General features: G+C 44.7%; 1 protein-coding gene across 1 annotated transcript in view; it reads right to left on the reverse strand.

Annotated features, from left to right (window-relative positions):
* AGK (acylglycerol kinase) overlaps nucleotides 1–15,327 on the reverse strand; it is a 188,742-nt gene that overhangs the window by 150,002 nt on the left and 23,413 nt on the right. The window contains exons 2-3 of the mRNA XM_069227974.1: nucleotides 14,465–14,504; nucleotides 6,739–6,818 (exon numbers count right to left, since the gene is read on the reverse strand). Of these exons, the coding sequence (XP_069084075.1) occupies nucleotides 6,739–6,818; nucleotides 14,465–14,504 (120 nt within the window). The remainder of the gene's footprint in view (nucleotides 1–6,738; nucleotides 6,819–14,464; nucleotides 14,505–15,327) is intronic.

Raw genomic sequence — 15,327 nt, forward strand, 5'->3', positions numbered from 1 at the left:
GTTACATGCAGATATCTTTTCAGGTGAGTTAATGGGGTGGTCAAGAGGTTCATTTTCAGAGCCCTGATTGTCAGGATCCATGGGGCCTAACAGTAATGGCCTACGAGAAATTAGAAAGGACCGAAATCAATGCATAGCACCAAGAGAGGCCAAGATAGGTGTCCGCAATGTGGGGTAGGTCTAAGTTATTTTGTTTACTAATGGACAGTGGCAGCTTCACCATTTCCTCAGAGAGATGCTCTAAAGAATGTTTTCGGAAATACGGGCTCACTTGTTTTTTAAAGGCTGTCACTACCATTAGTGCAGTAGGTGAGTTACAACTGGGGCAATGGTGTGAGGAGTCACTACACCCCTTTACTAGCACACAGGGGGATAGGGAGTCATTTTCCTTGTTAGTATTAGGGCCCAGATCGTCTTTGCTGTGCAAGTAATAGGGGGACCACATGTGGGTATTTCCCCCTTTTTTGACACGAAGGGGCAGAAAGACAGCTTTGGGCCTCAGGCCCAGAAGTGCCAGCCCAGCTGAGTGGGGGAAGGAGCGCATATCATTGGTGCTGCAGTGGCACCGGAGCCTAGAGGCGTGAGGTCCCAACGAAACCCCTATTTTAATATCATTCTTTCGTTGTATTAGGGCTCAGTGCACCTTAGCTGTGCCTGTGTTGCACTGGGTATCCGTCCAATGGCCCCAAAGAGTTGAAGCAGAGGACACACCTTAGCTTAGGCTTCAGAGAAATGGCAAAAAGGAGGATGGGGGACTTAACAAGGTGTACAGAATGTTTCTATTTCGCAAGGCAGTAATTCCCATTAGTGACAACAGAGATGTAGGGAGAGCATTGGGGCTGAGGGCATCCTAGTTGCAAAGATGCAGGCAACATGTGTGAGCTATTTTTCTTGAAAGTGACAAAGTCTGTTCACAGATTAGAGAGATGATCAGGCTTGGTGGAAAGGGGTGAACGAAGCAGAGGAGCAGACTGCTAGTCGGGACCACAGATATCATTAGTGCAGAAGATAAATTTGTTATGGATTTATTCTTTTATAAATCTTGTATTTAGTGTGGACTATAAACTACTAAAGAAGTACCCTCTGAAATAATCTAATACCTCTACCCTGCCCACCCCACCCTCCTGTGCTCACCCCTGCCCCTCTTTCCTTCAACAGTCTTTCCATAAAGTTTTGGCGGGACGTGACTTCAAATGGGTACTGTGCCCATGAAAGCATTTCCAGAGGCTGGGGGAGGCTACTCCTCCCCTGCCTTAACACCTTTCTGCATAAGCCAGTCTACACCGGTTCAGGGACCCCTCAGCCCTGCTCTGGCGCGAAACTGGACAAAGGAAAGGGGAGTGACCACTCCCCTGACCTGCACCTCCCCTGGGAGGTGCCCAGAGTTCCTCCAGTGTGCTCCAGACCTCTGCCATCTTGGAAACAGAGGTGCTGCTGGCACACTGGACTGCTCTGAGTGGCCAGGGCCAGCAGGTGACGTCAGAGACTCCTTCTGATAGGCTCCTTCAGGTGTTGCTAGCCTATCCTCTCTCCTAAGTAGCCAAACCATCTTTTCTGGCTATTTAGGGTCTCTGCTTTGGGGAATTCCTTAGATAACGAATGCAAGAGCTCATCAGAGTTCCTCTGCATCTCTCTCTTCACCTTCTGCCAAGGAATCGACTTCTGACCGCGCTGGAAGCCTGCAAAACTGCAACAAAGTAGCGAAGACGACTACTGCAACTCTGTAACGCTGATCCTGCCACCTTCTCGACTGCTTTCCTGGTGGTGCATGCTGTGGGGGTAGTCTGCCTCCTCTCTGCACTAGAAGCTCCGAAGAAATCTCCCGTGGGTCGACGGAATCGTCCCCCTGCAACAGCAGGCACCAAAGAACTGCATCACCGGTCCCCTGGGTCTCCTCTCCGCACGACGAGCGAGGTCCCTTGAATCCAGCAACTCTGTCCAAGTGACTCCCCCAGTCCAGTGACTCTTCAGTCCCAGTTTGGTGGAGGTAAGTCCTTGCCTCCCCACGCCAGACTGCATTGCTGGGAACCGCGTCTTTTGCAGCTACTCCGGCTCCTGTGCACTTTCCGAGGGAATCCTTTGTGCACAGCCAAGCTTGGGTCCACGGCACTCTAACCTGCATTGCACGACCTCCTGAGTTGTCCTCCGGCGGCGTGGGACTCCTTTGTGCAACTTCGGGTGAGCACCGTTTCACTCCACTTCGTAGTGCCTGTTCCGGCACTTCTGCGGGTGCTGTCTGCTTCTGAGAGAGCTCCTTGTCTTGCTGGGCGCCCCTTCTGTCCCCTGACGCAATTGGCGACATCCTGGTCCCTCCTGGGCCACAGCAGCATCCAAAAACCCTAACCGCACGACTTGCAGCTAGCAAGGCTTGTTTGCGGTCTTTCTTCAGGAAAACACTTTTGCACAACTCTCCACGGCGTGGGACATCCATCCTCCAAAGGGGAAGTTTCTAGCCCTTGTCGTTCCTGCAGAATCCTCAGCTTCTACTTCCTAGTAGCAGCTTCTTTGCACCCACAGCTGGCATTTCCTGGGCATCTGCCCACTCTCGACTTGATCGTGACTTTTGGACTTGGTCCCCTTGTTCCACAGGTACTCTAGTCTGGAAATCCATCGTTGTTGCATTGCTGGTGTTGGTCTTTCCTGCAGAATTCCCCTATCACGACTTCTGTGCTCTTTGGGGAACTTCAGTGCACTTTGCACTCACTTTTCAGGGTCTTGGGGTGGGCTATTTTTCTAACCCTCACTGTTTTCTTACAGTCCCAGCGACCCTCTACAAGGTCACATAGGTTTTGGGTCCATTCGTGTTTCGCATTCCACTTTTGGAGTATATGGTTTGTGTTGCCCCTATCCCTATGTGCTCCCATTGCATCCTATTGTAACTATACATTGTTTGCACTGTTTTCTAATACTATACTGCATATTTTTGGTATTGTGTACATATATCTTGTGTATTTGCTATCCTCATACTTGAGGGTACTCACTGAGATACTTTTGGCATATTGTCATAAAAATAAAGTACCTTTATTTTTAGTATATCTGTGTATTGTGTTTTCTTATGATATTGTCCATATGACACTAGTGGTACTGTAGGAGCTTTGCATGTCTCCTAGTTCAGCCTAAGCTGCTCTGCTAAGCTACCATTTTCTATCAGCCTAAGCTGCTAGACACCCCTATACACTAATAAGGGATACCTGGGCCTGGTGCAAGTACCCCTTCGTACTCACTACAAGCCAGTCCAGCCTCCTACAAGTACCCATTCAGCACTTCACTCTCAGTAGCAGCATGGGTTCAGCAGGCCAAGGCCTATCGGTGGAGGTAGATGAAGGGGGAGGTAGGATGAACATAGGTTCAACTCAAAATACCTTCAATAGTAGCAGTAAATGATGGTCAAGGCAAAGACCTGCTTATATAAAAAAGGGGTTTTACATACAACCACAAAGTAAAAATACAGCATACACAAACAATTCACAAAGTGCCCTGAGGTCAGGGGTCTAAAATGCGATAGGCATGTCCCCGAGACTCACTTGACTCTCGCTAATGGCACTAGTTATTTACAATTCAGTATAAGTGACACTGAGGTGAAGATCCAGTAGTAGTCTTAATCTCAGGAGTCCCACTCAGGTTCTTCCAAAGTCAAAAGTGTTTCAGTGTCCGTAGCACTATGAAGCACAATAAATTCCTCCGGACCTTCCATATTGTGATCAGTTTTACCCACTAATGCAGGGGTGCGCTATCTAAGTCTCCAGTAGCATTTCACCATGGGATGTCGTTGAGGTCCGCAGTAGCTGCTGACAGAAAGTAGCACTTGCAGCTCTGCAGGGGTAGCAGCTGGGTGTCCATGGCAGATTTTTGAGTGAAACTAAGTTCCTCTGACCCTTCTCACAGGTGGTGGTGCGCCTTCACTTGGGTTCCGATCCTCAGCTGAGGTTCAGGGGCGCAGACACAGGTCACCACAGCATCTTTTCCTGTCAACTAAGGCAGAACCAGGCAACATTCCTTATTCTTCACGGTGGTCCTTTCCAGCAGAGGGTGTCACCAATCTTACTCCGCACATGGGAAAGGCCTGATTGGCATGGCAGTAACTGCCTTCTCAAAGTGGCCCCCTCTGGCATACAAGGTCACCGACCCGAATTTGCACACGGGCAACAATCAGATTGTAGCAGCAAATGTCTCCTCACACCTTGTTATGAGGATCCACTCACCAGGATCTGTAGCTGGACCTCGCTCCCTTCAAGTGCTCTCCTCTTTCTCACAAGGCACACTGATCTTGGTTAGCAAGTCAGCCACTGATGCTCCCGGCACAAGGGGCAGGTGATCTTGGATTTCCCTGGGTGATGTCCCCTTACCCTACTGGGAGACCGGCAGACCTTAATCCTTAGTTCTGGTCACAGGCTTCTCCTCCTTGACATACAACCTGAGTAGTTGCTTAACAGCTGACAATTGTGAAGGCCTCAACCTCCCCTTTTTATACTCCCTTTACAGATGCCAAATGTGATTTAGAGGCTGAGTCTTTTAAGTTTGTGTTTGGGGTCTGCTTCCTTTTGAAGTGACCACTCATCTGTTCTGCCCTTGTGTTAGAAAGCAGTCTTTCACAGAAGGGGTGACTCCAAATCCGATAACCCCCACCAAACATCCATTGGAGTTCACACCTGGATGTCAGATACCATGGTGTTATGTGCATCAAAAGGTTGCACCAGGGCCCCAGCCCTACTCTTCATGATTCACTTATCAGTCCCATCTCCTTCCTGAGATGTGCCCATGCCTCTTTCCAAAGACTTCTCCATAAATCAAATGGCACCCTTTGAAGCGTACCTGTTCTATACAGCTGTCAGGAATGCAGCAACCCACAAATCTGTCTATGGGGAATACTCTACCTACGCATGCTCTTTCAGTCTGCCTTGTCTCCCCCAAAATGGAACCCACCAGTCTTATATCTATTACACAATTCACAGGCACACATACACACATCACACACATGCAACCACACGGGCTGCACAGAGCTACATACTAACTTGAGGTAGGACAAAGGTGAGTTAAGCACACACCAGTGGAACTTTACATGCAAGGCCTTTTCACAACAAATGATCACTACACGTTAAGCTGTCACCACTGCGCTCGTGCTACTTCACTCCTGGCAAAGGCAGTAGCCTATCACTACTATAAGGGTAGCGGTTTGTCAACCCCTACAGGACAAAAAAGACAACTACCTGTGAGATAGGCTTATGTCATGGCTCACACATGTGATCCGTGTTCCCCAATGAGAACAAAAATCATCACCATGGATCCAGACATCGTGGTAGCTGAGGCACTCAGGGCATGGGTGCACATCCACTACCATGCAAGGGACTTTTCTGTTTCAACAAAAGTATTATGAGTCTTCCCTACCAGAATCCACCACAGCCTTTCTGGAAAATGTTGTCACTGAATACCGTAATCCTAATTGTGATACTATTGGGGGATATCCTCAAGGCGGTGATGGGTGGGGAGCATCGGTCAAAATTGTCTCAGGGTTTACTTCTCTCTGGTGGGGGAGAAGGGCGGTTACATACTGGATTTGTTATCAATGCAATTATTTTTCCTGCTCTTTCCCACTCCCATTTCTATGGTCTCTTCAGGCCTTCAACATTTAGGGCCTCATTAGGAGTCTTGCGGTCCATGGAGCGCCAGGCTTGCAGTGGCGCTCAGACCGCAACCGACAGGGACGGTCCGACTGCTATATTATGATTGTGGCAGAGCCGCCTCGGTTCGACCGCTGACACTGCTAGGTTGCCACCAGTTGACAGCCTGGTGGTGCCAGTGGTCTCAATCCGCCAGGGCAGCCCTCTGGATTACGACCTGCGTTTCTGCCAGCCTTTGCATGGCTGGCGCAAAGGCTTGCAGAAATGGGGTGTCGGCGGCCCATCGGGCTTCTGCACTACACATGCACTTGGCATGGTCTGTGCAGGGGCCCCCATGAACAGCCCTGTCACGCTTTTCACTGGCCGAATTACAGCCACTGAAAAACATGACGGGTGCTAACGCACCCGGCGCACCACAACATTGCCAGCGGCTCTATTACGAGCCAGCGTCAATGTTGTCGTGGGTATTCCGCTGGGCCAGCGGGCGGAAACGCTATTTCCGCCTGCTGGCCCAGCACAAAGCTCATAATATGGGCCGGTGGGGGGGAAAACCAGAGTGGCAGTTTTCCGTCCAAAAGAGTTTGGCGGGTGACCCCCGCCACCCACCAAACTCAAAGTGAGGCCCTTAGTCTTCTGGGGTTAAAAAATGTTATTTTGAACCCATTTCATATCATCGATATTTTATGGGTTTTGCACCCGAAATAAACTAACAAATCCATAAAAACATCATACATAAAAAATATTAAACAATTAGAAAAAAAAGCAGTGAAATTAAAACTGTCTTCATTTATAGTGATCATGTGTTGAAAAAGCAAGTGACTGCTTTACACAAGAGCCACAAAACATCTGAATGAATATTAGCTGAACCAGCGCACTCCAAAAGTTAATTCTCTAAATACAATCCTAATCCTTTAAGGGGCTCAATGGGGGAGTTATAAATTCCATAATGAAAATTCACACTTAACATGCTTAGAAAGCCTGCTGTCATTTATTTACCAAATATATTTCCACAGAATAGCGAGACATCGGGAAGGAGGGAGAGAAGATAGCTTAACCCAAGTCTGCTTACTAATGAATCTAAAGTTAAGGTGTGCTATCAATGTTGTCCAGTAGCACTTACCCTTTGCAGGCTGCTGGGTTCAGGAATACTGTTGCTTTTTGCACACGGACATTTGGAGGGAGCAGCTGGCTGCCAAACACCTGAAAAATTAACAAAACTGTATCACAACATCAGGAAGTGGAGACACACTATTACTCAAATATGGAAATGCCAGTAAACAGCGCCCCCCCACCCCCCAACTACTCCAGCATCTGCTCCCTTCTCATGTGAAGGGGCTGGTAATGTTCTACAACCTTGTAATGTAAAGTGTAAAACAACCTATACATTCAGCTTCTTACCCATCTTGCTCACTGGGTAGCTAAATCATATTGTCTTCTAAATAACTCACTCTTTCTTACATGTAGATTATTTCAGGGTGAACTGAATAAAACTTTCTTTCTTAGGAATTGAAAGGTTTTGGAGGACCTCAAAAATAGTTTCAGCTACATAATACTGCACTTCCTTAGTTAACCAGTTCTCGTGGATCTGTTCACAACAATTCCTTTCCTAGAGCTCACTGGCACCCTCCATTGCCTGAACCTTGCCTATGGATGGAATGGACAATTATTTTCATAGAAACAGAACAACTGACTTATGTGATGTATGTAAAGGCATGCACTCTAGTCACAGTAGACCTTTCTCCAGCTGAACAGCCCAACATCACAAGTTAGAGATAATATCTCACATGCACCCAACACCAGACCCTAACACCAATGAAGTACAACAGTCATCTGACCTGAGCTTAGTAGAAATAGCATATAAAACGTGCATAACATAGCAAGAGATTGTAGTTTCTAGTGAGCATAGCTAAGGGCTGTGACCTCTACCACAACAGCTAGCTTACTACTAGTGGGCTACTTTGGTGAGAAGTATATTAGTATGGTTAATGGGGTCCTGAAACTGAATTGCCATTGGCACATAACAGAGTTAGAATGCCCCACTGTACCAAAATTATTAAATTGTATGCACAAGTATGGCACTCAAAGAATGGACCTCACTCACTCCCAACCCAAGATGCACCATAATTCTGGCTTTATTTTGTTCCACACCAATGCTTTCTACCCTAGTGTCTCAGCATAGATCTTATAAATTATGACACTGTCCCTCTTCTGTGGCATTTGCAATATAAAAATACACTTTGGGGTTTGTCAACCTCCCTTCTTAGCCACGAAGAGGTGCAAACAAATAAAAACTGTCTTGAATAACAGAGGTACAATGGATTCTCACTGTTAATGTCAACATTCCAAGTCAGTAGTCACAATAAAAATAAAAATGTGCTTGGTAAACACATTTATGTATTTTGCTATACACAATCTTGTGACTTGGTTCACCTTCTAGCCATGGCGAAGTGTTATGTTGCAACTTCTAATTATGGCTCATCCCCTTCATGCAGTATATGTATCAGTGTATCTGACTGTTGGTGAATCTGAGAAGGACATTCAGATCAAGGAATCAGAAGGGGGTGAAGTTGATCTTGGACTCTGGCCCTCATTATGAGTGTGGGGGTCTGAAGATCGCCACACTCACGATGGCGGTCGGACCGCTGCAGACAGGATGGTCCGACCGCCCTATTATGACTGTGCAACCCGCGCTGCCCTGGGGATTACGAGTCCTCATCCGCCATCCCTTCCTTGGCGGTAAACACCGCCATGGAAATGCTGGCGGAATGGGGTTGTCTAGGGGCCCCTGCACTGCCCATGCACTTGGTGTGGGCAGTGCAGGGGCCCCCATGTACAGCCCCATCGCGCATTTCACTGCCCGAATTATGGGCAGTGAAATGCACAACAGGTGCTGCTGCACCCGACGCACCTCAACATTGACACCAGCTCGATTACGGTTATTTGTTGTGGTGAGTTTTCCGCTAGGCCAGCATGCGGAAATGCTGTTTGCGCCCGCTGGCCCAGCGGAAAACTCCTAATAGAGTGGCAATCATACCGCCAGCAGTGGCGGTATGATGGTGCCCACGGCTTCGGCGGTCTTTTAAGAAGACAGCCGAAGTTGTAATGAGGGCCTCTGTGTTTCTGGAGGTCACCCCCAGTGATATCTTGGTTGGAAATAAAGGCCTTTTTAAAGAGGCCAGTGCAAGAAATTTGGTTGTAACTTGAGATGGGGTGCAACCCTACTCAAGCAACATTCACAATCCTTGTACTGGTGAACCACAAAAGAGCACTAAATAAACCTGTGCTTAAGAATCTGGTAGCTTGACACAAAATCAGTCAGGCTTAACTTAGAGGCAATGTCTAAAGTATTTATGCAGCACTTAATCAGCAATGAAGTGAAAACACAAAACAAGGAAAATCCCACACCAATTTAGAGATAGAGTACATTTTAATAAATTGACACCAACACAACAAACATCTTATCAATAAAGCCAGGAGTTATGAATTTTTAAAACTGAAAGTGTAAAATAGCACCTAAAAGATCAAAGAGCCAATCATGGACATCCAGCTGCACGAGACCGGGATAAAATTGAAAGTTATGGCTGGCCGCAATGGAGCTCAAGTCAGATACACAAAGTAGCTTGTCTCTGCTTACCATTCGACTTAGACATTTTTCTCTAAAATTTCTTCTAAGAAGGTAAAGTTCAGTGGGACAAGGCAGTCCGCAATGTCAGAGGAGGTGTCCTCGGTGGGAAGCTGCTGGACAAAGTTGCAGTGAAGATGTCTATGTTCGGACTCTTTTACGGAAGTCGACAATCTCCAGCGGGATGAGGCTGAAGGCTACTGACGATGAGGGCATCAAGAGGCCACATCCCCCTTCTGTGAGGAGGCGCTGAACAGGATTTGCTGCTGCGGAGAACATAGCAGGAGCTGCTGCAAAGTCAGGCTGACTGCCGATGCACCTTGGACTAATTGGCGGACGGGTAAGTCGAGATCTCGTCTCGGTTCTCAAAGCACTTTTTAGTAGAAAATGTTCCTCCAATGTTATGGATTTGGCCTATCTGGGCACCTTTAGCACCACTTCCAATGACCCAGGACTGAGGGGACACCATTTGAAGGGTCAGGACTCACTCAGGCTGGGTCCAGGTGTGGAATCAAGATGGTTGGAGCCTTTTCTGTCCCTGAGGCTGTGATCAGTGGGTCAGTCACATAGCACCTGCAGTCATTCTGGTAGTCTTGGGTTAAAGCAGAAAAGCACGTTTCAAGCAGGACATTCCTCTGAGGGAAAAGAGCAGGCTTCCGGCGACAGGGCAGCCCTCTTGGTGCAGAAGGGCAGGTGTTCCGAAAGTCCTTTTGGCAGGTTCAGAAGTGAACTGAAGAGTGGGTCTAACAGTCCTATTCTTATACTAAGTACCTACTTTGAAATGGAAGAACATTTCTGGACTTTTGCCCTCAAAGAAGTGTTTGAAATTCCGTGCCTCCCCGTCCTGGTCCCAGTCTGTCTACAGGCACAACAGGGTGGTGTGAAGCTCTTCGTGTGTGAGCTGAGGCAGTGTCTTAGAAGTGCAATGTAGGACTGTGCACAGCTCCACCCTCCTATTCCGTCTTGGATGTCCCATCCTGCTAACACCCAGTCTCTATTGGGTGGCTGTCTGGGAGGAACACAAAGGCCAACTGTCAAGTACAGCTAGTCATGTGACCTAAGAAACAGGTTGCAGGCACCAAATGGTTAGGACAAGAAAGTGCCAAATTCCTAAAAGTGTCATTTTCAGAACTGTGTCCTAAACTGTGACTTTACCAGTAAAGAGGATTTTAAATTGCAATTTCCTAGACCCCATACATGACATTTGTACCTTCTTCCAAACAAACGTCAACACGTATTAAATATAATAGGGTAACATTATGTTATCCTATGGGGTAGGTATGCCTCAGAGTAGGGAAAAACAAATTTGTGAGTTTTTCACTACCAGAACATGAAAAACTTAAAAGTACATGCCCACAATTTTAAATACAATGCACCTTGCTTAATGGGCTATTTAGGGACTACTCTATGGTCACTTAGATGTATTAGAAAGGGGGTTTTAGACTTGGTAAGAGGAATATTTTGCCAAGTCGAGTTTGCACTTTAAACTGCACACAGGCTCCAATTGTAGGTTTGAGACATGTTTTAAGGGGCTACTTAGGTGGGTAGCACAATAAGTGTTGCAGGACCACTAGCAACATTTAATTTACCAGCTCTAGGTATATGGTATACCATTTTACTAGGGAAGTATAATTAAATTCAATATGCCAATCAGGTGTAAGCCAATGTTACCATGTTTTAGAGAGTGAGCACAAGCACCTTAGCACTGGTTAGCAGTGATAAAAGGCACAGAGTTCTAACGCAAACAGAAACAAACTCAGCAAAACAGGGTTGGAGCATGCAAAAGGTTTGGGAGTGATAGTCCAACACCCAATTTTCAGCTTTCTCTTAAATGAAAACAGATTTGGTTGGGACCTTGGAGCTGGGATGGAGTCCACTCCAAAGCTGTGATTCTACCACACTCATGGAACTGCTGCCAGGTGACTTGCGGCTGAACTTTACCTTAGAGAGCAGGTTAGCGCTGCTAGATTTCAGGGTTTGATTTAGTGCAAAATTTGGTGAAAGTGATGTAAGTATTTTGACCCACGGTCCTCCCGAGCTCAAAAGATGGTGCAGATACATTTGTACGTTATTATTTGCGTTACCGGGAGCCATTGCAAGGTTTTGAGTGCTGAGTTGACAAATTCCATTTTCCTCAGATTAAAATAGAAGCCTCTTTGGCTAGATATAAATGACTCAAAAAGGGATTTCGATTTCCAGCACAATACTACACTTACCTTCAGGAAATGTAAATTAATTTTTTTATTTTAAAACTCATCCGAGAAGTAAAGGCTTTTCTCCAAACCAGTTTATAACCCTTTCTTGCAACAACAGTTCTAACAATGTTTTAATAATGAGATTCAAAAAGCCACATATCAGCTTATGAATGAAGGAATAACACAAAAACACTTTTTGCGCTGAGTTCTTATGGAGCTCTGGTCTAATCACAGACCCGAAATATCATCAGAAAATATCAGCACCTCTACAGTTTGCAAAAAATAAACACTGAGAGAAATATTATACTATTTCACCTTATTTCTCTTGCAGGGCAAGGGAAAAAGAACTCCTTTGTTCCACTGCAGGTTAACGTCACATCGCATTCACGTCTAGGTAAGGTGAAATCGGTAGCCGTAAAAGTATATAACAGCTACGGGTATTTGAGAGAAACACAAACATCGATTTGTCTGTATATAATTTGTTTTTTTTATTTTAAAAACCTGATAAGGTATCTATGTTTTTCTATGTCCTGAAGAGGCTTGAAAATAATTGAAGCCGAAAAGCGTTGACAAGATCAAGATCCTTGGGGAGAAATTAAAATTTGTGTATTGGACAGATGAAAAGAGGAGTCCAGGGAAATGAGTCGGAATGGCATAATTGCAAATGGTGCCGGACATTTGCATTTAGTACCTCAAAGGAAATGACTGCTTTGTGAAAAGTTACACATAGCAGCTCATCTGAAACAACTGGAAAGCATTTTCCTTTGATACCTTTTTAACAATGGGATATTATTGTGTTGTTTTGTTGTGTTATGTGATGTGGTGGTATTGAACAAGTAATGAGGAGTATATATTGATTTGTACATGAATATTGGGGAAATAGATAATTGTATGATAAAAAAGAGGTTTTTATTAATAAATATAGAATAAAGAAATACAGTACATGCAGGTGAACAATTCATGTGTCACTTTGAAAATAATGAGGAGATATTTATCCCTACTATATATGTATTTTGTTAGTAGCTTGATTTCCAGTCCACAGGTAGTGGGGTTACAAGGAATGGCCCCTCTGGTTTCCTACTAGATCTATTCACAGTAAATGATGGGACTAATCACAAAAATCCTTCTCTAATTACTCAATGAGAGAAAAGGTCTCGATAACATCATCCCCAAGTCGTTCAAACTATTCCAGTTTGTAAAGATTTGAAACTACTTCTAAAGACTTTCACTAGTTTCTTTTAGGTGTGTCCCAACCTGATCATAACTACTCTACTTTTCAATATATACTTTGAACCACTAGGTGATTAACTACACAAGCATGGAATCTCTTTTCACCAATTTACTCATGACACAATGCACTATTTGGAAATCATTTGGACATACAGCCTTTACTATGCACCCTGACCACTTGCATTTCTGAGATAGCCATGAATGAATTTAATAAAGCCACCATTTAACCCACAATTAACTGAAACCCTACAATTCTCCCCTAACAACATATGCAACCTTGCTAGAGAGTGGCTAGACCAGACAATGCCCCCAAGAGTTGAAATTCTCTTCCAACCCAGATCGAACTAGATCCCTCCCTGGCACATTTTGTGAAAACATAAGGCTCATATACTAAACTGTCACATGATATCTAATTGCTGCCAATTACTGACATCCTCAGCATCATTATACCTTGGAATTTCTACCCTTTTACTCTCCCTCTCCAAAGAAAGGAGGAGCACTCTACTTCATATTCCTAACCCACATTGGCTTCTCTAACCTCCTTTCTGACCACATTTCTTCCCTCTTAATATCCATTTTTCCTCTAACTCTACTTTCATACTCTTCAAACTATCTTTTGTGCCCTGGCCCAATTTTCTACTCCCATCTTCTGCCTACCTACGCCTGACATTTCCTCCTGAATGCAGTCACTCTTCCTCTAAAATACTAACATCTTGCCCGAACTTTATCTACCACAATACTTCATGTTCGCTATCATGACACTTAATGTTCCTGACAATCTGACACAATGTGTAACTGAGCATGCATCATTCACTTAACATTGTCTCCAGATACATATACCTCTGATCCTATATGTGATCCATATTGTCAGTACTGGTTGAATTGTGTGGCAGCTGAGGTTTCTGTTTCTCTCTGTATTATATAAACCTACCTTTTCATAGACCTTTAGTTTCTTCATCACCCACTGTAGTGTATATAACTAACTTACATTACATCTACCTCTGTAAAATAACAATCAATGTAGCTTCAATTACTGTAGCTTTTCTATAAAGCTGCCTGTTACCCTTTTCATGAGTCTGGTGCATGCTATCTAACAGCAGAAAATATATTAAGAAGTTAGTGGGCAGAAGGATAAATTGATTAGCTTGCTATTATAAAATGTGGTTAAGTTGGGGGTGGGGCAGGTATGAGGGCATGATCACAACCCAAGAGACTGGAGACCTCAACCACATCTCCACCAAGAAAGGCCTGCATGTTTGTAGAAAACACACGGATTAGTGAAACCGCAGATGCCACTGAAAGACCTGCAAAGCATATGGGCTGGTTGTAAGTGTCAGTCACTTATGCTTGCCTTGCACATGTCTGCATGCTCCCTGGGCCTACCTGCATTTCATATAGTCCAGATAGTTTCTGCCCACAAAAATGAAAGACAGTAGAACTCCTAGTACAAAATGCTACTGAGATGTTTCTATATACTGATTGTTGTTATACACTGCCATGTGCTAGTCAGAAAACACTTAGATGTTTTAATATAAATAGACCATTAAGAAAGGAGTAAGGTACTACAACAAATACATACTTCAGTTTATCACAATAATTATCATCATTCAACACACAGTTCCAAAATATTATATGGGGTTATTTAAGTGGCATCATGTGCCCGTTATACACGCACAGTGGGTAAGTATTTCACAAAATACTACAATGGAAAATCAAATTGAGTCAATAGTGCACATCTGCTAAAGCAACACAATCTCAAAAGAATAAGAACTCGGATCAGCATACAAGGATTTGCTCACCTGAGCTTCTTCGCATGCTGCTCTCCTCAGCAGGTTATCACTGATATACATGAAAAAGAAAAGGCAATCTCTTAATGCAAATTTAACACATACAAACAGAAATATTGTATGGCAATGTAGACTGAATTCACAGAACATTGTATCATCTTAAATATTGTTATCAATCGAAACAGACCAATGCCAATGAGTGGGTTCCTCTCAAAGATTCCCTATTCCTCCACCCCTTCAAGTGAGATTGATGAAGGGGGATGGAGACAGAACTGTTGTCTTCTATGGCACGTAATTAGACAGAGGACAAAGGCTGAATAAGTGAAGTGAGAGGTTTTCACTTGGGCATCACAGGAGGCACTCTCACTGTAAGGCTATGTACATTTGTTAAGGATTCAGAGTTTGAACATCTCTCAGATGTTCTGGGCTAAGGTGGCCAACTATCAAGTTGTTTTGCAGGAATGTCCAGCATTTCAGGTGTGCTGTGACCAACTCTGAGCTGATGCAGAACACCCAATGCACAAGTTTTCCTCTTCCTATAGGACAATATGTTGGTGGGGACTTGCTGAGCTCAGAATAGGTTATCAGTCAATGATGTGAGATTAACAAAAGGCCCACTGAGAGGTTGCATTCATATGCAGGGCATCTATTAATGGGCAACATGTGTTTACAAGGCATACCACCATCAAGATGTCCTCCACAATACAAGTTAACAATTCTCATACTTGTAGATATGCTAATAAAGAAAAGTGTGAGCATCTGCAGTGAAAAGTCTCTGGCCAGCAGTGGAGCCTGTAGGGCGCAAAAGGCAGGTAGTAGACATTTACTAAAAATGTAGAGACTTCAGGAATCTTTGCAATATATTCTCAACCACT

Source organism: Pleurodeles waltl, chromosome 4_1 (genome assembly GCF_031143425.1).
Source record: "Pleurodeles waltl isolate 20211129_DDA chromosome 4_1, aPleWal1.hap1.20221129, whole genome shotgun sequence".
NCBI classification, from domain to species: Eukaryota; Metazoa; Chordata; class Amphibia; order Caudata; family Salamandridae; genus Pleurodeles; species Pleurodeles waltl.